Source organism: Gossypium hirsutum, chromosome A11, assembly GCF_007990345.1.
Source record: "Gossypium hirsutum isolate 1008001.06 chromosome A11, Gossypium_hirsutum_v2.1, whole genome shotgun sequence".
Taxonomy (NCBI): Eukaryota; Viridiplantae; Streptophyta; class Magnoliopsida; order Malvales; family Malvaceae; genus Gossypium; species Gossypium hirsutum.
Genome location: NC_053434.1, coordinates 95,488,161 through 95,514,149, shown reverse-complemented (window position 1 = coordinate 95,514,149; position 25,989 = coordinate 95,488,161). Strand labels below are relative to the sequence as shown.

Below are 25,989 nucleotides of genomic sequence, written 5' to 3'. Positions count from 1 at the left end.
TGATACACAGTGGTGGAAGTAAAAAATGGTAACTTGTGGGACTAATCTTATTGATAAGTAGAACATACATGTTGTAACTTACTAGTATCAACAAAACATTACAAGTTTCTAAAATGAATTGAAAATATTCGATGATGGATGTCTAAGTCGACGATGCCACAACTCAAAAAAATTTCATTTAGGAGGCAAAGAAGAGTGAGTGCCTAACTCTGTATTGTGAAGAGACATGCTAGCACCTCGAATGGATCCCATATTGATGGAACAGGACACCGGAGAAAACCAATACAATCCCTCATGTGTGTGGCCTCGAAGCAAAATTTCTTGGGTCTTATATCCTTTACAAGACAATGAAATATGTGAAACTCGAAAAACACATTATTATTCCAGTAACACCCCAAACCCGGCCTAGACGTTATGGCTGAATCTAGCACATGGAATGAAGTTTGAAATTGAGTTTACCAAGATAAAACCATTTTCGTTTATTAACTTTTATTCATCTCTTGTCAAATTCAAAACTATTTCCTCGTCTAATTTGACCTGTTTAAAAACATTTTTTGTAGCGGTTCACAATTAAGAAAAATGTTGTTTCTAATTTAAACTGAGTTTCGTTGAGTTTTGTAGTTTAAAAGTCCATGAAAACAGTTAAATCCAAAATAAAAGAAACGTCCAAAAGTCCCAAATTACATCAAAAGTAACCTATAAGAATAGAGAAATAAAACCATAAATGAAGTTTAATAGTGCGATAAACATGTGGTCACTGTTGAGTCCTCCGCCGTACCAGTTCGTCTAAGTCTGGGGATTACCTGGATAGTTAAAACAAGAAGGGGTGAGTTTACGTAAACTCAGTGTGTAATCCCCACAGAAAACATGCACACAGTCTAATGGCAGTTTCGGTCAAATGCAGTCTGACCCTAAGCTCATTACAGATTCAGATACAATTAGGGTTTTAGCCCATTCAGATACAGTAATAGATATTTGTGTCCTACCCACTAGCCTCTACATACTATTTTCGACCATCCCTACACACTATATGGGGTTTAAAACACCCACCTAGTGCTACACACCAGGTCGTACTGAATGCGACACATATCAGTAATATTGTAGCTGAGCTACTAGATATTAGGTCTGAAAGGTTTTCAGTACACTTTCTCCAATAATCCATCATCCCACCCCAATGCAAATGCAACTAACATGCTCAATGCAGACATACAAAAATACATGCCTACATGCTATGTTTCAGTCATCAGTCATACATACAGATCAGTAAACATGCGTAAACTTGACATGCTTAATATATACATTATATATTTAAATCACACAATTTTAGGGTCTAAGTCGCGCTTACCGACCTTACAGTAGGTTCACAGTCAGCTTGGATGACTCGTGCAACCCTAGGAAGCATTTTACCTAAATAAGCCCACACGCCCATGTGGCTTGCCCATGTAGGCCCATACGTCCAGTTCAGTTTAGCTCGTGTGGCCCACACGGCTACACCCTGGCCATTACACAGCCATGTTTTGTGCACGACCTAGCCTTCGTCGATCACATAGCTGTGTTGGCACACACGACATACCACACGGGCGACCACACGTCCTTGTGGCATTGACAATGAGGTTTTTGGCTTTTTCGAACCTTATTTTTCTACGTTTTGGGTACACACCTAATTCATTTTCATCGTAGAAGCACCCCCAAGACCACCGAACCTAGATAACAACAACCAAAACCCTAGTCCAATACACGATTGCAAAACTCAATCTGAAACCAATCCACATACATAGCTTAACAACATCTACCCTGGAGTTTGAAAACTTATCACCAACAACAGAAATTCCCCTAACAATCAAATTGCTAAAAACGTAACCCTTGCTTCCTGACCTTCCCCTAACCGAGAGCAGTATAGGAAAAAACCCCTATCAAACACTAGCCATTAAACACTAAGATCAAAACAACTTAAAACCTACCAGTGAACACATTCAAATGTTGCACCGAACATATATGAGTTTGCAAAATCGAAAAGATGAGAAAGAAAAATAAAACAAAAAATTTGGCAGTAGAAAAGATGGAAGAGTTAATGCCCAATAATTTCAGGAAGAGAAAATTTTGAAAATAAAATAAAATAGTGATAATACCAAACTAACTCCCCCATTCCTCAAATCTCTCCACTAACCCACTAACACCTACCTCTTCAGAATTCCTGTTTGACCGAAACTCTCTCGGTCAAATAAGCAAAAATAACCTCCCAGGCTCGCGCAGGGATTCAAACATAATACCTTCAGCAAATTAACACTCAACTTAACCACCAGACTAGCAGGCCTATTCTGATATGTTTTACCACTAACTTAATATAAGCCCGTTGAACAAGTATAAGGCTTGAGTCAGAAAAATACCAAAATTTGTCAAAGATGGGGCTTGAACTTGGGACCCATCACACTCTCCCAGAACACTTAACCACTGAAGCAGATACAGATTTTGTGTCACATTTTAACAGAAACAAAAATAAGAATTTTGGGGCATTACAATCTCGAGCAAATTGAAAAATCGAAAGCAAATTTTTTCGAATCTTAATTACATGTAACACATTTGTTAAATGCAACAGTTTACGAGAAGTAGAAATCATGCTAGGACTCATACTCACAATATGAGCACACATATCATTACCCATAAGTAGATGAATTTTACTTGAATATTCAGTCGAATTATTCAAGGTAGAGGCTTCTTGACATACATGTTTAGTGGCACTGGAGTCGGGGTACAAAATAGACTTTTCAGGAGAGGCATGTGGCAAAAAAATAGATGGCCCAACAAAAATCTCATTGTGCAAAGCAGGCCTGGCAGAATGAATAGGAGTATTAGGTGACCCAAAAATAGTAGACCTAGAAGCAGGCCCAGCCGAAGTATATGCGGTAGACCGAGACCGAAACCCAGGTATAGCAACAGATGTAGAACCATATGTGAAATTATTAGTAGTAGGACCAATCGATCAAAATGGGCAGATCCAAACACGGGCCCAGCAACAGATCCAACAACAGATGTATGCCCATATTATAGTTGCCCATTCGAATGGGACAAGTGAGACACCTGATGGACTGAAGTAGATGGGATGACTAAATAGTAGGGCCCAATGAACATGCTATAGAGTAAAGACCTATAAGGCGATGGACCAAAAATTTCATAAGCAGAGAATGGAATAGGGTTCGGGATAGCCATCAAAACCCTTTCAGGACACCACAAGGGAGACGAAGGCAAAAGATGAAAGAGCAACGTCGGAGGACCATCAACCGAATCGTCGAACCTATAATATCATCGTTGAGCTAGATGTCTAAGACGACTGCAAATCTGACACTGAGGGAGACCACGATTGCTTCGGCCACGACTGCATTGAGAACTACGACCATTATGAGAGAACAAGCTTGTTGACCAAGACTCAAATACCAAAATTGTCAGAGGAGCCATAGTCAAATCCCTTGAGAGGGATCTCTGAAACAAACCTTCGCTGTCGACTTTCACACTCTAACAATATATCCACAAGGTGATTCATCGTTAAAGGTTCTGGTGAAAAAGTCGCAAAAGTATGGACTCGCAAAAGTATGGACCGAATCAAATTCTATCGAAAAACCAGCAAGGAATATATCGACTTGCTTATTAGCGGAGACGAGATGGCCATAAGCATTAAGGAGATCACGGGTACTCTTAATCTTGGGTAAATATTCCTTTACTATCATGTGCCCTTTCTTTAATGAATGAAGCTCATGTTTTAACCAAGAAATCTTGGCACTAGAATTTGCCGCAAACAAGTGGCACTTCTTGCTCCAAATGTCATGGGTGGTGTTAGCACCTGTAAAACACGACAAAAGATTGCCACTAACCGTGGATAAGAGCCAAGAGGCAAATAGCTTATCTTGTTGATGATAAGCTACAAAGTCCACGTTAGAGATTAACTTTCCTTCTTGATCCGGCATGAATCGGGACTAGATCAAAATAGTACCATTGCCATAATCGGTAAGAGCATATCCATCAATAATTAGCTTTAGTTGAAATTGCCATTGGACAAAATTATTTTCGTAAGCTTTACTATGTCATGTTTAGGAAAGAATTGAACAACGCGGGAAGGCCTTTCTCTATTAGAAAAACATGGCGATGATAACTGTGAACAAGAGCAGAGGTTTTTGGAGACATCGCGTCATTGGTGGATACATCAGGCGAAGTTGCAGCCATTGAGTACAGCGGAAAACACCCCAAGAAAGGGCAACTGATACCATGAAAGAATTTACACAAAGTAAGAATAAACACACTCTTTTCTATGAATAAACCTTGAGAAGAATGCTTGATTGATTAAGAACTTGAGTACAACTAGATGGAAACTGTTACTAACCAACCTAGCTAATAGTGATTAATGAGGGAGGGTTTGAACCAATGCTGTTTGAACTAGATCAGTCGATCGAACCGGTTGGATTGGGAATTGAACGAGGGATCAGTTCGATTAGTGGCTTTAAATTAGTTATATCGAGAATTGGTACGAACTGATTGAACAAGCTAAAAACCTGGTTGAAGTGGTTAGATCGATGAACTAGTGGTTTGATCTTGAAAAACTTTTGTTGAACCAAAGTGTTGAGTGTAGTGATAAAACACATTGTATTTCGAAAAGAAAATATGAGTTTGAACTTCGAAAAGAATATCATTGAAAGAGATAATCACAAACCCCGAATATAAATCGTAAAACAGATATAGGGAATAAAATGATGAGCTTTTCACAAGCTTTATTATTAAGATTATCGTTTAGAATTTAGAAATTATGAGGTTAAATATAGTCCATTCGATTCACAATTATTTGGTCACTCAAAAACAGAACAAAATAAAATAATAAAAGGGTAAAAGGGTAAAATCTAAAAAGGTAATATAGACAATTGCCAAAATCCCAAGTGATTCTTTGTATTTTAAAATATATGTGTGTGATAAATGCTGGTCTTAGTGAGCGCTGAATCAGACCTTTCTTTTTTTTCTTTTTTGCCAATAATAATAATAATTAAACAATACTAGGTCTAGGCTTCAAACATATTGGTATGCATTGAGGTCAAAGAACTAATCCATGTGATAATATTTTGTAATTTTGTATGGTAGGGAGGGATACTAAAAATTGCATTGACAGCTAAATCTATGTTTTACTCTTTACAACTAAATGGGATATATTATTAATTTCTTATAGTGTTTGTTCACATTCGAATGGTGTAGTTTTTTTGGCTTTTTATTTAATTTTGATATTAGTTTAGTTGATATTCAAATGATGGATATTATTTTTTTATCCATTTATGTTTTGAGCCTATTTTGAAATAATAAATAATTTTATGAGTTTGTTTTGATTTATTTAGTTTCTTGATATGCAATTGGCGGTTCTTAGTTGTTGTTGTTGTTTTTTAATTTTTATTTTTTTATCTTTTTTGTGTTGACAGTATTTGAAAATAATAAATGGTTTTATTTATTTGTTTAGACTCGTATTGTCTTAAATTTTATATGATTTTTTTATTATTTCTTATTGTTTAATAAGTCTTCCTTTTTCTCATGAAAATGGTTAAAGTTTTTTGTTTTGTTTTGTACAAGTTTTAATTTTGCTTATGTAAGTAGTCTTGTTTTTGTAAGTTTTTAAGGATGGATGTGTCGTAGTCATCTCTAGTATGGTGGATACTCAGTTCTTTTGATGATTTTGCCTGCTGTTTTGAATCTTTCAGAGTTTGTTTTCTTTTCATTATAGGTACTTACAATCACCCTAGATATGTTGTGCTTAACTGTGATAAAATTTATTATCAATATGCTATAATGTTTTTTCTTTATTAAGGATTAAGCCCTTAACATATTGATGAAACTTATCATTTACCATCAACATATGTTGCATTTTTTCTTTGCCCCGGATAATGAAGTACCATCCATGATATTCTTATTTTGTTTTGCCCACAGTTTTTTTACTATTTGTTAAAATCTTTTAAATATATGTTTTGATTACTTTTTGTCCAAATAAAAGATTGTATAAGTAGCAGGTGTAATGCATTTCGCACGATTTTAAGATTGAACACAAGGAATTATTTATAGAAATATGAAAATGAGTCAAATAAAAGCAAACAATCTAAAAAATTGTGAATGTAAAAATGTGGAAAAGAATCAAAACATAAAATTTAAAAATTAGAAGAATAAAATAAAATTTGATGAAATTAAATATATATATATAAGATATTGATTATTATTTGCAAAGATGTTTGAAATTAGGCAGATAATCAGTCTGGAAACTAGAAAAAGAATCATTTGGATTGAGAACCGAGAAAAATCGCAGTTGAACTACAGACCAAAATAATCAGTAAAAAATTGAGCTTCTTCAGGCTGGGCTAAGCCAGGTAAGAAGCCTCGACCCAATTTTCAAAAGCCCAATTTTTTGAATTCAGCCCAATAATAAAAATAAAAATAAATGAAATAATAATAATAATAATAATAATAATAATAATAATAATAATAATAAACTACTAAATATCTAACCCGTGGCCCACCCCCACCTAGGCACCCTCCCCCATCAAGCCTTTAGATCTGCTTCTTCCGCCGTCCCTCCACCAAAGGCGAGATTTCTTGTATCTCTTTTTTAGCACAAAAATTGAGTTTTGGGTTATGGTCTATTTGTTAATTTACAATATTATTTTTATTTAAATGTGTTTATAAAATTTTTACAATCCTTCTACATTTTTCTTATTTTCTAAATTTTTACCTTATTTTCTTTTCTTTTCAAAATTTTTTATTACAATAAACTAATTAAACCATTAGACGGACTGATAATGTAACGTCCTCAAAACTTCTTTGGTCATAATCATGTTACTTTGGGAAAATACAAGTCAAGTTTTTCCTAATAAATAAAATATGAATTATTTGTATTAATAAAGAAGGTAATAGAAGATAAGAGAAAAAGTTAAAAAAACTAATACGTTGGGGTTAAAGTGTAAAATTTAAAGTATAAAAGAATTACATTGAATTAGTGAAAAATGTACGAGGACATAGAGTGTAATTATCAACAAGTGATAAAGACAATTATTGAAATTTTAAATAAAAAATAGTGAAATTGTTGTCATGATTTCAACCATTGAGTGTTATAAGAAATTGATGAATTGATCCTAGCAATAGAATTTGATGGATCGATATTTTTATCATGTTATAATAATTTATTTTATATTATTATATAAAATAAATATTGACATGAATTATCTACATAAGAATTTCATGAGAAATAGATAATAAATCTTAAGACATAAATTATAAAATGATGGATAGATTTTATAGATATTGTGTTGTAATATCTTATTTAATTTATTTTATTATTTTATTATTTAATTTAGATATTTTAGATAAAAAAAAGTGGAGAAACTTCTCCGCATTTCATCTTCTTCTTACATGTCATTAGACCCATGAATGTGATGGGTTCGTACTACTTCAAGGCCCAATAACAATGTCAAAAGCTAAGTAAATCAAATCAAAATTCAATCAAAGATAAGATTCGATGACAAATCTTTTTGAGGAAAGGGAGCATAATAAATGTATAGTTGGGGTGAAATTTATTAAGTTCAAATCACCAAAGTTGCCAATTTTCAGGCTTGGAAAACCAACAAACTTGCAACGACTTTTTGGATGGGATCCTGGCATTTCTGGGTTGAGATGTCTTCATGGCGTCTGAAAATATATATTTTAGCTTTGAAAAGCATTTTAAATCACTCGATTTTGAGTTCGAGAGCTCAAGTTATGACTGTTTTAGTGAAGACTGCGTGAGCAGAATTTCTGAACGGGATTATGACGGGAATTGCAAGTTTCAAGCTTTTAATTCGAGTTTAAATCATATTGGGCTCGGGTTTTAGACTTAATTTTCATTATACGAGCCCAATATTTTATTTATCAGCTTTTATTATTTTATTATTAATTTATTCTAATTTTTTATAATTATTAAATATTTTTAAGTTATTTAGGAGTTTTATGTTAATAAGAAAGTTTAGTTTGAAACTACTTCTTGTTTAGATTAAATTAGGATTCTAGTTTTATTTAGATTTATTTAACTAGCCTATATATAGGCATTTGCATTGTATACAATTCATAACATTCATTATTCAACTTCTCTTTTAAGTTTTTAAATTCTTTTTGAGTTTTCTTTTTTTAAAGAATTTCTCTTAAGTTTCTTTTAGAAGAGTTTTAACAATCTTTTTAGATTGTGGGAATTATCTTCAAACTTTTTCTTACCAAATTTTCTTTCTTAGAGGGGAAATTAGCGCCGCTTGAAGGAGGTTGTGGATTTTTCGTGTTTCCAAGGCTTTTTAGGACTTCTACATGCCACGTTCTATCTTTTCATTTATCTTCTTTATTTGCTTCCTTATTATTCTAATATTTGATTTATTATTTTATTTTAGTTATTTATTTTAATTGTTTTATCTTACTTGGATTCGATTTCATTTCAGGTTGTGTCAAAATCCACGTTTCTTTCTGAACGTCTAGAGCCCTAAGCCAAATCCACAACTTTGACAAACTTTACGATCCGCTTCCACATTTATCCACCTCATTCTTTATCACTAATCATGGGTCGGACCAAGTCAATATGAAATTTTAGGTTCGTTTTTAGGTTCAGGTCTGGTCCGATTTGAAAAATGGGTTTACAATTTTGTCTAAGCCTGACCTAGATAAAAAAAATGCTAAACTCGATTTGATCTGGCCTGCCTATATTATTTTTATATTATTTTTTATATAAAAACAGATTTTAAAAATATAATATATCAAATACACTAAAAATATTAAAATAAATATTTTCCAACCAATTGAAAATACATTAAAAAAAATTCTTTATAATTGAATAACATTAAGATAGTTACAACTTAGTAAGCAAATACCTCTAAAATAGTAACAATGTTAATAATAAAACAAGAGTTATATAATATCCAAATAATAACAACAAAATAGTAGCAATATAATAGTAAAATGACAACAAAACAACATAAAATGGTAGCAAACAACAACAAAATAGCAGTGAAAAATTTAGGTAAATTCGGGCCGAGTCAAGCCAAAAAAATCTTACCCGAGGCCTAGACCATTTAGAAAACGTGCATTATTTTTTGTCTAAGCCCATTTTCTGGGCCTATATTTTTGCCCAAATCCTCTCACTTTTCGAGCGAGCCTTTGGGCCTCGACGGGTAGCCTGACCCATGGTCAAGTTTACATGCAACCATCATCCACTAAAAGGGAAAGTCTTTTTCTTTTACAATTTCATCCTTCTTCACCATTAAAGTTCTTCTAAGCTAAAAATCACCAAATTTTCATAGAAAACCTTAGCTATATCAAGTTACTCACAACCTAACAAGCTTAGATTTTAAGTTACATTGTATGGGGGTGTTGAGAGTCGTTGGAAGAAAAAAGGTGAGAGGTATTTGGTATAGAGGTAGAATGTTGCAGAAGAAAAACTCCTAAAACCAAAAATAGGTATTTGTGAGCAAGGATGACTATTCTTTGATCCTAAGTTTTGACATGTGACTTGCACTAATCTTGTCATGGTTGGCCATTTAATGTGCATAATAGCCTTTTAGATAAGTATGGTGGGATTTACATAGCCCAGGTAAAATTTAATTGCTTTCAAATCTCTGTTGTGTTAGAACAATCTCGAAACACATGCTCTAGAGATTCTGCTCCATTAATACATCTAGGGAAATTAGCAAAACCAACTAGTCTTCTATATTGTAGATTGCTGAAAGTAGGCAGGAAATTTAGAGAACTTATCCAATTTGTAATTTTAATTTTGGAGGGTCGGTCTAGTGACCACAATTTTTTTAAAAAGTGGTATATTTGGTTGGATTCTCAGTAGGCGTAGACTCTTGTAACCCTTGTAAAAGTAGTTTGTGTATGTTGCGGACAGAGTACTCACTCGTAGCCTCTCCTCGCCATACCAGGTGATCTTTATGTAGGATACGCGAAAGGGGAATACAGATGATTCTCTTTGCATGTGTCTTATTAAATGTACCTTTTATTAGTTCTACTTTCCACCTCCTTGTATTAAGATCATTAGCTCAACTACTGTGTTTATACCTGAATTGTTAACAACATGTTGTACTTTGAAATCCACATTTCCAAGCACCCAAGTGTCATCCCAAATCGAGAATTTTGTACCATTACTAATCCACCAACATAGCCCTACCTTAAGAATGCCCTTTGCAGCCCACAAACTATTCCAGGTATAAGAAGGTAAATTTCCTTACATTGAATTTAAGAAATCAGCCACAAACTATTCCAGGCATTATCGGAACTTTACACTTTCAATATTCTAACTTGGGTCAAAAAATTTCATTTGAATTTTAAACTTTTCAATCATGAACATCTCATCCCTTATATAGGCCTTCGAGACCTATAACATATCGGAAGGCAATACGGGACAAATACGGGCACATTTGATTAATCTTGGGCTCCTCAGAAAATTTTCCTTAACATAAAGGGACACACGCTCGTGTAGGTGGGCCGTGTGGACTCACACGCCCGTGTATCTTAGGGCACGCCCATGCCCTTCAACCGTGGGCAACACTGACTTATCAACATGGCCATGGAACACGCCCGTGTTGCCTACCCGTGGACGAAACTGTCATTTTAACACGGCCATGGCGCACGCCCGTGTGGCCTATCTGTGTACAACTTTGAGCTAAAATTTTAAGTGCAGGGGACACATGGTTATAACACACGCCCGTAGGAGGGAACCGTGTGTCACATACGGCTTAGACTCATGCCCGTATGTCTAACCATGTGAACCTTAATAGGCTATTTTCCAAGCCTTTAGTCACCCCCTTTTATTACTTGTGCTTAGTAGTTACCAAGTTTGAGAGAAAACATAATTTTACATTTGTAAATAATCTTAATTAAAATAGTTGTATGAAAACCTCATATCATTGGTTTCATACATAAATGGTTATTTCCCCTTTAGTGTCATGGGTTCCCATATTACATTAATCCATCCGAAGTTGGCTCGTTAATGTGACTCATTGCAAATTGATAGCAACCCATCATTTGTAATTAAAACCATGCATAAAATTGTAGGTCATAGCCTACTTAAATTAAGCCAATTTTCATGGCCATATACAAAAAGTTGAATGTATCTTTACATGCTTTCATTTGGCAATTCAAATGACACATATGACAAAATACTTAAAGCCCTATACATGCCATTAACAAAATAGAAATGTCTTTATACCAAAGCTTGGCTAGTTGATAGTGTGTTGCTTCTCCAATCATCTTCTAATCTTTATGAGTCCTCGAGCTCTGTAAAACAGGGAAAAGAGAAGGGGTAAGCATTTTCATGCTTAGTAAGCTCGAATAACCGGAAAGTAAACTTACCGAGTAATTAGCATACATCCATACTTAATTCATGAAATCATCCATTATGAAATGATTTCCTATCACATGCACTCAATCACTGAGTTAGTCACATAATTATGTATCATGAAATTTAACTAGATGAGATCATCATTCAACTTTTCATTCATATATATATATTTCATGTTAATCTCGTTGAGTTTCTAGGAAATCTTAATGGAATACCCATTATCCGTCAATTCATACGAATGATCATTCCATATATGTACTCCTGCGAACCTCACATTATATGGCGGGATTACCAGTCCAGGCTAAATCCCCCATTATATGAACTCGTAAAGTGATGTCGGGATTACCAGTCCAGGCTAAATCCCTTATAGCGACAAACACCCTTAATGAGCTCGGATCTGAATTACCAGTTCAGGCTAAATTCAGACCCAATTTAGATTACCCGTCTGAGCTAAATCCGTAATGCACATATATTCTTCGGGAGGCTCAATCATTCAAGGAACACCCGTCTGGGCTAGATCCTTTTCATAATTGAGATCAATGGATTACCCGTTTGGGCTAAATCCTTACTGCAACACATGCAGGATCACGTTACACATATCAATTAGGGTTTATCCATCGAATCTCCTTTACCAACCTCAACCGAGACATCTTTCACATGTTACCATCAATATGCATTTCAATGATGTTTTATACTAATAATAAATGCAATCACCATGCATTCATAAATCATTCAATTATGCATATTAGGGGTTTACTTTAAGTTATTCGAACTTACCTGAAATTCTTTTCGGGTTTGTGTTTCGATTATTCCGAAACTTTGCGTTTACCATGATCAACCTTCGAAATTTGTTCCTCGGGGTCTATAATAGCAAAATTAATTCTTTAATACCCCCAATTATATATTTCAAGTTTAATATCTACCCCTGGTCCAAATGATCGTTTTGCCCCTAACCTTCGACATTTTTTTACGATTTAGTCCCTAGGCTCGTGTAATGAAACACATGTAATTTCTATCTTACCCAAGCCTAATCGAACATTTTTCTCTCTTATGGCAACCCACATATTTCATTATTTTCCTCATTTCTACCACACATTTACATCTTTTGTAAAATAGTCCCTATAAGGGTTTCTCATGAAAGCCAACTTGGAAAAGATGTTTAACACACATTTATCTTTCATATTCCTCCATAATCCATCAAAATACCAATAACTCATTCATGGGTAAATTTTTGAACATAAACCCTAGCATGAAATATGGGTAGAAATGGAAAGAGCAAGCTACCGGGATTTTAAAAATACAGAGAACATGAAAAACGAGGCTTGGGAGCACTTACTATTTAGCTTGGAAAGCTTGAAAACCCTAACTATGGTGACCCTTGAAGTTTTCACTGGATGAAGGAGAAAATGAGCTGATTTTGGTTCATTTTTCCCATTTTATTTCATAAAAAAGCCTAATGACCAAAATGCCCTCATACCCTTTCTTTAAAATTTTATCCATGCAAGCCTATTTTTGTCCAAACATTTAGAATTTGGGCAATTTACTGTCCAAGACCTTCTAATTCATAATCTAAAGCAATTTCATACAAATTACTTTTAGAATCCAAATTTTTGCCATTTATTCAATTTAGTCTCTGATTTCCAATTGGACATCTTATACTTAGAAATCCTTCATGAAACTTTAACACATGCATATACCCATATTCTACGCCTCAGAATAATCATAAAATAAATATTTTGATGTCGGATTTGTGGTCTTGAGACCATTATTTCGACTAGGCCCTATTTCGGGATGTTACATTTCTCCCCTCTTAGGGACTTTCGTCCTCAAAAGTCTTACCAGAAAACAGATTCGGATATTGACTTCTTATGGTTTCTTCCGGCTCCTATGTGGCCTCTTCTACACCATGTCGATGCCATAAAACTTTTACAATAGCCACATCTTTATTTATCAACTGTTTAACTTCACGAGCCAATATCTTAACTGGTTTCTCTCCATAAGTCATGTCCGGTCGAATTTCAATTTCAATCAGTGAAATCACATGAGAGGGGTCTGATCGGTATCTCTTTAACATAGATAAATGAAACACATCATGAATCTTTTCCAGTTCGGGTGGCAACGCCAAACGATAAGCTAACGGTCCAACTCTTTCGGTGATCTCGTACGGTCCGATAAATCGTGGACTCAGTTTACTTTTCGACCAAATCTTAATACCTTTTTCCATGGAGATACTTTCAAAAATACTCTATCTCCAACTTGGAACTCAATTTCCTTTCTTTTTAGGTCAGCATAAGACTTTTTCCTATCTGATACCGCTTTTAAACAATCCTGTATCACTTTAACTTTTTCTTCAGTTTCTTTAATCAGAACAACTCCATGAATCCAATTTTTCTTAAGTTCTGTCCAGTACAATAGAGTTCGACACTTCCTACCATACAAGGCCTCATAAGACGCCATCTTCAAACTTGTTTGGAAACTATTGTTGTAGGCAAACTCTACCAATGGCAAGTATTTTTCCCAAGTACCCTGAAATTCGAGGATGTAACAACGCAACATGTCCTCGAGAATCTGAATCATTCGCTCAGACTGACCATTGGTCTGAGGGTGAAAAATCGTACTAAAACTCAACTTTGTACCCAAGGCTTCTTGTAACCTTTTCCAGAATCTCGAAGTGAACCTCGGGTCTTTGTCCGAAATAATCGACAGTGGTACTTCGTGCAATCTTACTATCTCAGAAACGTACAAATCGGCTAATCTATCAAGGGAATAATCCGTCATTATCGGGATAAAATGAGCCGAATTTATCAATTTGTCCACTATAACCCATATGACATCTTTATTTTTCGGAGTCAAAGGTAATCCTGTCACAAAGTCCATGGTAACTCTGCCCCACTTCCATTCGAGGACCATTATAGGCTGTAACAAACCTGAAGGTACCTGATGTTCAGCTTTAACTTGATGACATACTAAGCATTTCGATACAAATTCAGAAACATCTCTTTTCATACCATTCCACCAGTACATCTTCTTTAAATCGTTGTACATCTTGGTACTTCCCGGGAGAACTGACAAACGACTGTTATGTGCTTCTTGCAAAATTTTTTGAATAAGTTCATTGTCTTTGGGTACACAAACCCTATCTCTGAACATCAAACATCCATCAGGACTAATTCGGAATTCGAACTCAATACCAGACTCACATTGAGCCTTTTTGCTTGCAAGTCATCATCATTAAATTGAGCATAATGAATTTCCTGCAGAAATGTTGGCCTAGCCTCCAGCTCGGTCAGAATTGAACCATCATCAAGCAATGTCAAACGGGTATCCATGGCTCTCAAGACAAACAAAGATTTTTTACTCAGTGCATCGGCGACCACATTCTCCCTTTTCGGGTGATAGTCAATAATCAAATCATAATCCTTAATTAGTTCTAACCATCTCCGCTATCTCAAATTTAATTCTTTCTGAGTCATCAAGTATTTCAAACTCTTGTGGTCCGTGAATATATGGCAAGTCTCGCTATACAAATAATGCCTCCAAATTTTCAAGGTAAAAACAATAACGACAAACTCTAAATCTTAGGTTGGATAATTCTTCTTATAAGGCTTCAATTGCCATGAAGCATAGGCTATCACCTTGCCATCTTGCATAAGCACACACCCCAATCTGTTTAAGGATGCATCACTGTAGACCACAAATTCTTTTCCCGGTTCAGGTAGCACTAAAAGAGGAGTTTCGGTCAATAATGTTTTTAATTTCTCAAAACTTCGTTGACACTTCTCTGTCCATTCAAACTTAACGTCTTTCTATAGCAGCTTCGTTATCGGAGTCGCTATCATGGAAAATCCTTTTACAAACCTTCGGTAATAACCGGCTAAGCCTAAAAAGCTTCTAACCTTGGTTACATTCTTAGGCGGTTTCCATTCAACAATTGTAGAAATCTTACTTGGATCAACTCGGATGCCTTCACCCGAAACTATATGACCCAAAAATCCAACTTCCTGGAGCTAAAACTCACTCTTGCTAAACTTAGCATACAGTTGCTTTTCCTGCAAGGTCTGCAACACAATTCTCAGGTGTTTCACATGCTTTGTTTCATCTTTAGAGTAGATGAAAATGTCGTCAATAAACACAACAACAAACTTATCCAAATATGGCCGAAAGATCCTATTCATTAGATCCATAAACACAGTCGGTGCATTCGTCAGCCCAAACGGCATGACAAGAAATTCATAATGGCCATACCTCGTTCTGAAAGCTATCTTGGGTACATCCGAGTCTTTAACTCGCAGCTGATAATAGCCAGACCTCAAGTCTATCTTGGAGAACACGGTGGCTCATCTCAACTGGTCGAACAAATCATTGATCTTTGGAAAAGGATACTTATTCTTAATAGTCACCTTGTTCAGTTGTCGATAATCGATACATAGCCTCATCGAACCATCTTTCTTATTTACGAACAACACGGGGGCACCCCAAGGTGAAAAACTTGGGCTTGCGAATCCTTTATCTGTCAACTCTTACAATTGTGTTTTTAACTCCTTCAACTCAGTAGGTACCATTCTGTACGGAGCAATAGAAATGAGAGTCGTCCCTGACACCAACTCAATACCAAAATCTATCTCCCTTTCAGGAGGTAATCCGAGTAATTCCTCTAGAAACACATCTGGATACTCACATACTATCGGCACAGACTCAATCTTCAATGCAATTTCCTTAGTGTTCATCACAAGTGCAAGGTAGGCTTCATAACCTTTCCTCATATACCTCTGGGCAACCATTGCTGTGATTACAACCGGCGGCGAACTCAATTCTCTTGATTCGATCTGTAGAATCTTACCATCCGGGCATTTTAACTTAATATACTTACTGCCACAATTCACTGTTACATCATGAAGGGCTAACCAATCCATACCAAGTATTACATCAAATTCATCAAATGGTAACAACATAAGGTTAGCCGGGAAACAACAACCTTGAATCGTTAAAGGACAATTCTTACAGACTTTATCAACTAGAATCGACTTGCCTAGTGGGTTCGACACTCTAATGATGAGCTCCGTAGGTTCCACAGGTACGTTTATAGTAGACGCCAATCTCATGCAGATATAAGAATGCGTCGACCCCGGGTCAATTAAAGCAATAACACTTATATTAAAAAGAGAAAAAGTACCCGTAATAACATCAGGAATAGCGGCTTCCTCTCAAGCACGTATCGCATACGTTATTGTTGGGGCTCGAACCTCTGGTTTTACAGGTTCTTTAGTCACGAATCAACTGCTACTAGCACTCCCTGGGTATCTCAGAGGTCTACCTCGTGGAATAAGAGTACTCGATTTCGGGGGTTACATCCACTTCTTTTTCAACTCGCTCTAGGCAGTCTCTGAGGAAATGATCAAGAGAGCCACATCTAAAATATGTGCCGCTCTTCATTCGACACTTCCCGAAATGAAATTTGTTGTAATTCTTACACCTTGGCTTTTGGTCATCTACACTCCCCACACTAGTCACCATTGGGGAGGAAGACTTTTGACCTTTTTGCTTAGAGCTTCTCGACCTAGCCGAATATCCCACTGACGAAGTGGAGCCTTCATGCTGGCTCCTAGCTTTCTTTGTGGAGAACGAGTATTTTACCACTAGGCCTCTTGCTCGCAGCTCGAGCCTCTCTCTTAGCTTGTTTCCTTTCATTATTAAGTTCCTCGGCCTTCTTGGCTTGATCGGCCAATGCGGCAAACTCCCGTATTTCCAAGATCCCAATCAACAACTTGATGTCCTCATTCAGACCTTCCTCGAAGCGTTTACACATTTCTGATTCAGTTTGGACCCATTCAGTTGCGTACTGACTTAGTTGTACGAACTCTCTCACGTATTCCGCTCAGTCTTGTTCCCTTGTTTGAGTTCCAAGAACTCCTTTTTCTTCGAGTCCAAAAATCGTTGCTAATATATTTTTCCTAAACTCTGCTTGGAAGAAATCTCAAGTAATATTCTCTTTCGGCACTACCGAGGATACAGTATTCCACCAATTGTATGCAGTGTCCTTCAAAAGGGACACAGCACACTTCAAACATTTCTCCGGTGTGCATGACAAATCATCTAGCACCCGCGTAGTATTTTCGAGCCAGAACTCGACTCTTTCAGTGTCATCATCAACTTTCGCTCTAAATTCATCAGCCCCATACTTCCTAAGCTTATCTACAGGGGCTTTACCGATTCTCACCGGTGCCATACCTCGTGGCACGTCCTCATCAGGTTGGTTAGGAGGTAGGGGAGGTCTCAGAATATTGGGGCGATTTCTTAGATAATCCCCAAACCATTCATCCATCACATTAAAGAAGGCAACTCGGGCCTCTTCTTGGCCTTTTGACACCAGCCTTCTACTACTACTAAATACAGCTCGTTGTACGGAAGCTGGAGCATGGCTCTCGGCTCCCTCGGACTCATCTTGTGCTTGATTGAAAGATATTTATTATATTCAAATCAATTTAAACAATTAGGAGACGTCACACTATCAACACTCGAATAATGGCATGTATAACGAATGTTAACATCCTCTACGGTAGTCTTAGAACTGACTAAACTGTAACTCTAATACCAATAAATGTAACACCCTTAACCCGTATCCAACACCGAGACAGGGCTCGAGGCATGACCAGAATTTTACACTTTCAATATTCTAACTCGGGTCACTAAATTTCATTTGAATTTTAAACTTTTCAATCATGAACATCTCATCCCTTGTATAGGCCTTCGAGACCTATAACATATCGGAAGGCAATACGGGACAAATACGGGCACATTCAATTAATCTTGGGCTCCTCAGAAAATTTTCCTTAACATAAAGGGACACACGCCCTTGTAGGTGGGCCGTGTGGATTCACATCCCCGTGTATCTTGGGGCACGCCCATGCCCTTCAACCGTGGGCAACACTGACTTATCAACACGGCCATGGAACACGCCCGTGTTGTCTGCCCGTGGATGAAACTGTCATTTTAACACGGCCATGGCGCACCCCCGTGTGGCCTACCCATGTACAACTTTGAGCTAAAATTTTAAGTGCAGGGGACACACGGTCATAACACACGTCTGCAGAAGGGAACCATGTGTTTAACCATGTGAACCTTAATAGGCTATTTTCCAAGCCTCGAGTCACCCCCTTCTACTACATGTGCTTAGTAGTTACCAAGTTTGAGAGAAAACATAATTTTGCATTTGTAAATTATCTTAATGAAAATAGTTGTATGAAAACCTCATATCATTGGTTTTATACATAAATGGTTATTTCCCCTTTAGTGTCATGGGTTTCCATATTACATTAATCCATCCAAAATTGGCTCGTTAATGTGACTCATTGCAAATTGATAGCAACCCATCATTTGTAATTAAAACCATGCATAAAATCGTAGGTTATAGCCTACTTAAATTAAGCCAATTTTCATGACCATATACAAAAAGATGAATGCATCTTTACATGCCTTCATTTGGCAATTTAAATGACACATATGACAAAATACTTAAAGCCCTATACATGCCATTAACAAAATAGAAATGTCTTTATACTAAAGCTTGGCTAGTTGATAGTGTGTTGCTTCTCCAATCATCTTCTAATCTTTATGAGTCCTCGAGCTCTGTAAAACAGGGAAAAGAGAGGGGGTAAGCATTTTCATGCCTAGTAAGCTCAAATAACCGGAAAGTAAACTTACCGAGTACATGAAATCATCCATTATGAAATGATTTCCTATCACATGCACTCAATCACTGAGTTAGTCACATAATTATGTATCATGAAATTTAACTAGATAAGCTCATCATTCAACATTTCATTCATATATGTATATCCAATGTTAATATCATTGAGTTTCTAGGAAATCTCGATGGAATACCCATTATCCTTCAATTCATACGAATGATCATTCCATATATGCATTCCCGCGAACCTCACATTATATGGCGGGATTACCAGTCTAGGCTAAATCCCCCATTATATGAACTCGTAAGGTGATGTCGGGATTTCCAGACCAGGCTAAATCCTTTATAGCGAAAACACCCTTAATGAGTTCGGATCTGAATTACCTATTCAGGCTAAATTCAGACCCAATTCAGATTACCCGTCCGGGCTAAATCCGTAATGCACATATATTCTTCGGGAGGCTCTATCATTCAAGGAACACCCGTCTGGGATAGATCCTTTTCATAATTGAGATCAATGGATTACCCGTCCGGGCTAAACCCTTACTGCAACACATGCAGGATCTCATTACACATATCAATCAGGGTTTATCCATCGAATCTCCTTTATCAACCTCAACCGGGATAGACCCTATTTGGGTTCATCCATGCAAGCCCATTTTTGTCCAAAAATTTAGAATTTGGGAAATTTACTCTCCAAGACCTTCTAATTCATAATCTAAAGCAATTTCATACAAATTGCTTTTAGAATCCAAATTTTTTTCCATTTATTCAATTTAGTCCTTGATTTCCAATTGGATATCTTATACTTAGAAATTCTTCATGAAACTTTAAGATATGTATTTACCCATATTCTATGCCTCATAATAATCATAAAATAAATATTTTGATGTTAGATTTGTGGTCCCAAAACCACTATTCCGACTAGGCCCTATTTCGGGATGTTACATAAACTCCTAAAACCCATACTCCCATCTTCTTTAAGAGCATACAGATTACACCATTTACACCAGTGTATCCCATGCTTTCCTTGACTTTTTTGCAACAAAAAACTCTCAATAATGTTTTCCAACTCCAAAAAAAAAATTTCGGCATTATAAGGCATAACATCGAGTACGTGAGAATTGCTTGTAAGACTGATTTGATAAATACTTTTCTACCCCTTTGTAAGAGATGTTTGATGCTCCAACTGCTAATTTTGTTTTTCATTGGATCTTTCAATCCTTGAAAAGCCAATCTTTTGCCCCGACCCACCATATTCGGTAACCTCAGGTACTTCTTTGGATCTTTTGAGCACCTAAGACTAAGAATCTAAGAGACAAGGAGATTATTCTTATTAGTAACATTAGAATTGAAAAAAACAGTAGATTTTTCAAAATTAACACTTTGACCCGAGCAAGCTTCATATTCACGAAGAATGTTTTTAATGATAGATGCCCCATTTCATTTGCCTCTCCAGAAGGAATACAATCATTTGCAAATATCAAATGTGAAATCTGAGGTCCTCTCCAGTATACTGTTGCACTCTTGAGTAATCTATCTTCCCTTGTCAACAAAAATAAATATGGACTCAATGGGTCACCTTGCCGTACTCCTCTAGTAGGTTTGAAACTCATTCTTATTTTTCCATTAATGATAATAGAATATGACACTGAACTAATATAGTGCATTATGAGATCAACCTAAGAACTTGCTAACCCCATTTTCAACATCATATTTTTTAAGAACGGTTATTCCACACAATCGTAAGCCTAACTCATGTCCAATTTCAGAGCTAGAAAACCCTTGTCCTTTTTCTTGTAAGATGTAGCACCTCGTAAGCCAAAAGAATATTATCAGTGATTAACCTGCCTGGCACAAAAGCGCTTTGCGCATCATCAATACAACATTCAAGTACCTTTTGAAGGCCATTAGTAATGATTTTTGCAATTATTTTGTAGATCACCATGCAAAGGCTTATAGGACAGAAATTTGTGAGATTAGTAGGGTGGGCAACTTTTGAAATTAACATAATATTGATTCTATTAAGATCCTCTAGTGAATTTCCTCTATTAAGAATATCGAGGTATAACAAATAGGCTTTCTTACCAACAATATGTCAAAATTTTTGGAAAAAGAGAGTTGGTAAGCCATTCACCCTCGAAGCCTTTGTCGGACCTATTCCGTTCAGAGCTTCAATAATTTCCTCTTCCGTATAATCTGCAGTCAACTCATTATTCATGGTATTTGAGATACACCTTGCCACTCCCGATGACACGTGATCAAAATTGCCTATGTCTCTTGTTTTGAAAAGAGCCATAAAATAGGCTTTTTAGCAACACTTTCGATCTCGTGAAAGTGAGAAGTGATCAAAAGATTAGAGGAAAACCGATTTCTTGCATTTTTATTTTTGCATTATGATGTTTGAAATTAAGGAGAAAAAAACGGAAAGAGTTTCCAGCCTATGCTGAATATTTAGAGTTTGGAAAATATGGCCCAAATTGCTTTTTATTCATTTATTTATTTTATAAAAAAATTATATTTTTTATTCCAAACTTTATTTTGATATTCATAAGAAAATGATATTGTACAATCTATCCGTAGAGGGTTGAGATGTGGCTTTGTGAGATTAAAATATCGGTACATAATATAGGCTTATAATAAGAAAAAATAATATTAACATGAATGTGGTTTAAACTTTATAAAAGAATTTCATTACGAGAGGTAATTTTCATTTTTATTTATCGAAAAATGAAAAACATTCAGCAAAAATATGATTGGTTGAAAATGTAAAATATAAAATTTTGCAAAATAAAAATATGTATAAATTAGAGAATAATATAACGTCGCTTTCATTGTTTTTAACTTCAAATAATTTGTAAAATTGAAAAGGATGAAAGCAATGATTTTTAAATTTAAATTAATTGCATTTATAAAAAAACCTTCAAATGAATTGCTCTAATTTAAATTTATATAAATCAAGGTAGTCAATACTATACTGCTACCAATACTAGTATCAACATATTTCAGTGTATTATTTCAAGTTTATCGATACTTTTAAATATTTTTGTTACATATATATTTATAATCTAATTTTTAATTTTTTAATCAAATATATATTATTTTGGTAAAAATAAATTATATATTATATATATGTAAGTATATCTAAATTATATTCATATAAATATATTTTACATATAAATTTTAAAATTGTTAAACAAGTTTAATAATTTAATTTAATAACTATTAATTTTAAATGTAATTATAGAAAAATTAAAATGATTAAGAATTTTTTTTAAAAAAAATTGTACCAACCAATATGTCCCGATATTGGCCAAAATATAAAATTTTAATCGAAATAGAACATAAAAGATTTGAGATCAATTTAGGACCAAAATGGTACGTATCGACTGATGTAGTCGGTATTAATATAGTATACAAACACAAATTAAAAACTCATAAAATTGCAAAATATTAAGAAATAATTGTTTAGATTTTTGTGTTTTTATTAAAATGTTTGAGGAATTTAATAAATTTGAAATTTAATATTGTATTCGTGTCATATCTAAAACCGACGGAGAAAACCAAAGAAGCAGAAAAGGGATGAAGTATAAAGGGAGGACAACATATATGATTAGGAAAAGAGAAACAAGGAAGATGGTGTAAAGTAGGAAAGCAAAACCAAATGCTTAGAATTTGAAAAAGGAATGATTCTTCTAGGAAACCCAGAAAGAAATATAGCATATTAATTAAGCAACTGTTTCTTATATAATTAAGCATGTTACTCGACTTTATGCATATATGTATTGAACCTGTCTTCCTTTACTTCCACAAACAAACAGTACTATTTCTTTCAAAACTTGCTTAATTTTTTTGTTTCTTTTGCAATATGTCCCGTTCTTACCAAGATTTAGAGCCTGATTGCCAATACAAAGAAGGAGAAGCTCAGGACACTATCGAGTTTCATGTCAAACGTAATTTAATATATATATATTGCATGCATGCCTTTGTTTAACTCTCTTTGTTTGTTATTCAATGTTACATTTCATCCTTTCTATTCTATTTTATCAGATTTTAGAAAGGACCAGCTGAAAGTTCACTTCGGCAGCAACAACGTCCTAACCGTTTCCGGCGAACGGCCCCTCGAAGGAAGTAAATGGACCCGATTCCGCAAGGAATTCACCATTCCCAAAGACTGCAAAGCGAGCGAAATCCGTGCAAGGTTCAGTTCCGGTTTTCTTTATATAACAATACCAAAGAAAATCGCTTATTCGCAACAGGATTCACTTACACCAACGCAGCGTGGGGAGTCAGCATCGTCGTTGCCGCCGGTTGAAGACAAAGGAAAACTAAAGCAAGAGAACAACATTAGCCAAAGTAGAGAGGCTGCCGGCGAGGGTGCTACAGGTGCCCCTACCGAGAATGCTATATCGCCCCAAGCTCGCCCCAAATGGTTTATTTCAAAGCTTAAAATGGAGAGCAAAACAGCAATGAAGATTGGGGCAAGTTTGACGGTGGCGGCACTGCTGTTTATTGTGTTACTTTATGCATTCAAGCTTTATGATCCCATGATTATGAATGTTTAGCACTACCCAAATCCTTTGAATTGATTCGTTTTCCATGTAACTGATGCAAAACAACCTGTGATTGCTGAATGGAACAAAGCTCAAATTAAATTAAAAGGATTATCTTAACATGTTAATTCGCCTCACAGTGATTTATTGGTTAGCATTATGAGAATTTGTCAAAAAATGGAAGGCAGTTGTGATTAAAATCTTTTATTGTGCACCTTAATCATCAAAACTTGAATTCTCGAAAATTTTAATGGAATCCTTTAACTGTAAGAGGGATGTACGATGGATCTTCCAAAAACTTAAAACATTACAACTTTGAAATGTTGAAAACTTGTCATTACTTTTTTTTTTATTGCATTGAAAAGAAAACCATTTTGATTTCAACATATGATTTTAGGTTGACGTGAGTGTGTGTTTTTTTAAATATTTTAGGTGGATTTATTATGTTGTTTCTCTTAATAATATTATTTTTAAAATTAAAATTAAAATTTCTTTAAGGAGCTCAATTCATTTTATCACTGCAATAAATAAGTTAACTTAAGATTATATTAAATATAATTATTATTGTTTTAGTGGTATGTGTCAACTGAATACTAGTTTAGTATAAACTATATTATTTTTGAGCGATGGACGGATTGAAAATGTATTAGTAAATTATTATTATTATTAAAATAAATAGATTTAAAAAGTTAAAGCATATATTATATGCTATGATAAATGATCATAAATTAAAAGCTACCTAATGGTCATAACTATGAAATGCATTTTGGGAAATGGAATCAAATAAAAAATATTTTTAAATTTTTTTTCATCTAATCAACTACAGTTTCCAACTTATGTCCAGCAATTTTTATATTTTGTTTTTTTGACTTGTGTTTTTATTTTATAATAATTCTTGATTCGGTCTTTATTTGATTTTATATAATATTTAATAACAATATAATTTAAAATTCATATAGCATAGTTATAAATATTATATACATGCAAAATATAATTGCATTAACTAAATTATACAATAAATTGAGCAGTTATTAAATTAAAAATTAAAAATTAAAAATAGCATCACAATTAAAAACTAAATTTAAAACTTATAAAGTTATCTTTAAACTTAAAATAAAATTAAAAATATATCATAGAAAATGACTTAAATATAATAATGTAAATAAAGTAAGATATTAAAACAAAATTACGTGAATGAAATAAGGAATTAAAGTATTAAACATAAACGTGTAAAAATATAATCAGACCTAAAATAAAATTAAAACAAAATTCTAGATATCGATATCTACTCTCATGTAAAGTTTCATCATTAGTCTAGCCTTTAATGATTTTTGACTCTTCTACTTTTTTTTCATTTTCACTTTTCTCTTTATTTCTTTAGAAAAAATCTTTATTTTCCCTAAAACTCTTCCTTTCCACAAAAAAAACCAACCATTGCCGTAAATGATCGTGGGCAACATCATCTTTGACCAATAATGTATTCGACCTTTTTGTCAATTTCTTAATGGTCCTTCCTGAAATTAAACCAAAATCTAATAAAAATTTTAAAAAAAGTTAAAAATGACGATATTCCATGCAAAGGAAAAAAATTCTAAAAGGAAATCTAATACGTTTTCTTGTTGCTTGTTGCTCATGTGTATTTCCTACTCCAACTACATTTCACTTGTAGATATTATAAAACAAAATAATAAAACAGTAGGAATTAGTGTGCTGCACATAATTGTAGGCATGGGGAAAGAGAGTTTCAAAATTGAAAGATATCATAACGCTGAGAATTTTAGTAGCTTAAATCTTTTATCCTATTATTTTAACAACAACTAAGAGCTTTGTATAAGATAATATCTAACAAAAAAATAAAAATAAAAAGTCAAATAAAAATTATAGTTAATTATGAGTCTTGTATTAATTATAATTGATTATAAAATATAATTTAAATTTGATATGTATTACCCAATTATGCTATTTACATTATAAGATATATATATATTTATAATTTCTAGTAACATTTTTTCCTATTTAAATTACATTTTTAAATAGTTTTAAAATATATGATGTGATTCTGATTTATTTTTTAAAAATAAATTTAGACATGTAATTATTTCCATACTTAGAAGGAACAAAAAAAAGTAAATTGAATTTAAAAGTTGACGAGTGAAATTGAGTAACGGAGTGAGGTGCTTGGGTTGTTATCTCATTTCACGTCAAAAGATTTGACTATGTCTTAAATTCGTTCTCAAAAAGAAAAAAAAAGTTAAGTTGAGTATCCGGGGTGAGCTGCTTGGGTTGTATCTCATTTTGCGTCAAAAGACTTGACTATGTCACAAATATATTTGAAAAAACAGAGAGAAAAGGGAAAAATACTAAAAGTATATATTGAGTATTATTGT

The 25,989-nt window shown here is 34.4% G+C and overlaps 1 protein-coding gene across 2 annotated transcripts; it reads left to right on the top strand.

The window, feature by feature from the left end:
* The first annotated feature begins 2,717 nt into the window (after positions 1–2,717).
* On the top strand, positions 2,718–23,710 carry LOC107891601 (inactive protein RESTRICTED TEV MOVEMENT 2). 2 transcript variants are annotated; one of them, XM_016816451.2, is made up of 4 exons: positions 2,718–3,700; positions 3,779–3,999; positions 4,087–4,276; positions 23,100–23,710. In XM_016816451.2, the coding sequence occupies exons 3-4, from the start codon at positions 4,258–4,260 to the stop codon at positions 23,612–23,614; spliced, it is 534 nt and encodes a 177-aa protein (XP_016671940.1). In that variant the 5' UTR covers positions 2,718–3,700; positions 3,779–3,999; positions 4,087–4,257; the 3' UTR covers positions 23,615–23,710. The 2 variants fall into 2 exon arrangements, with proteins under 2 accessions (XP_016671940.1, XP_016671936.1); XM_016816447.2 differs by lacking the exons at positions 2,718–3,700; positions 3,779–3,999; positions 4,087–4,276 and adding an exon at positions 22,663–23,002.
* Positions 23,711–25,989: the final 2,279 nt, after the last annotated feature.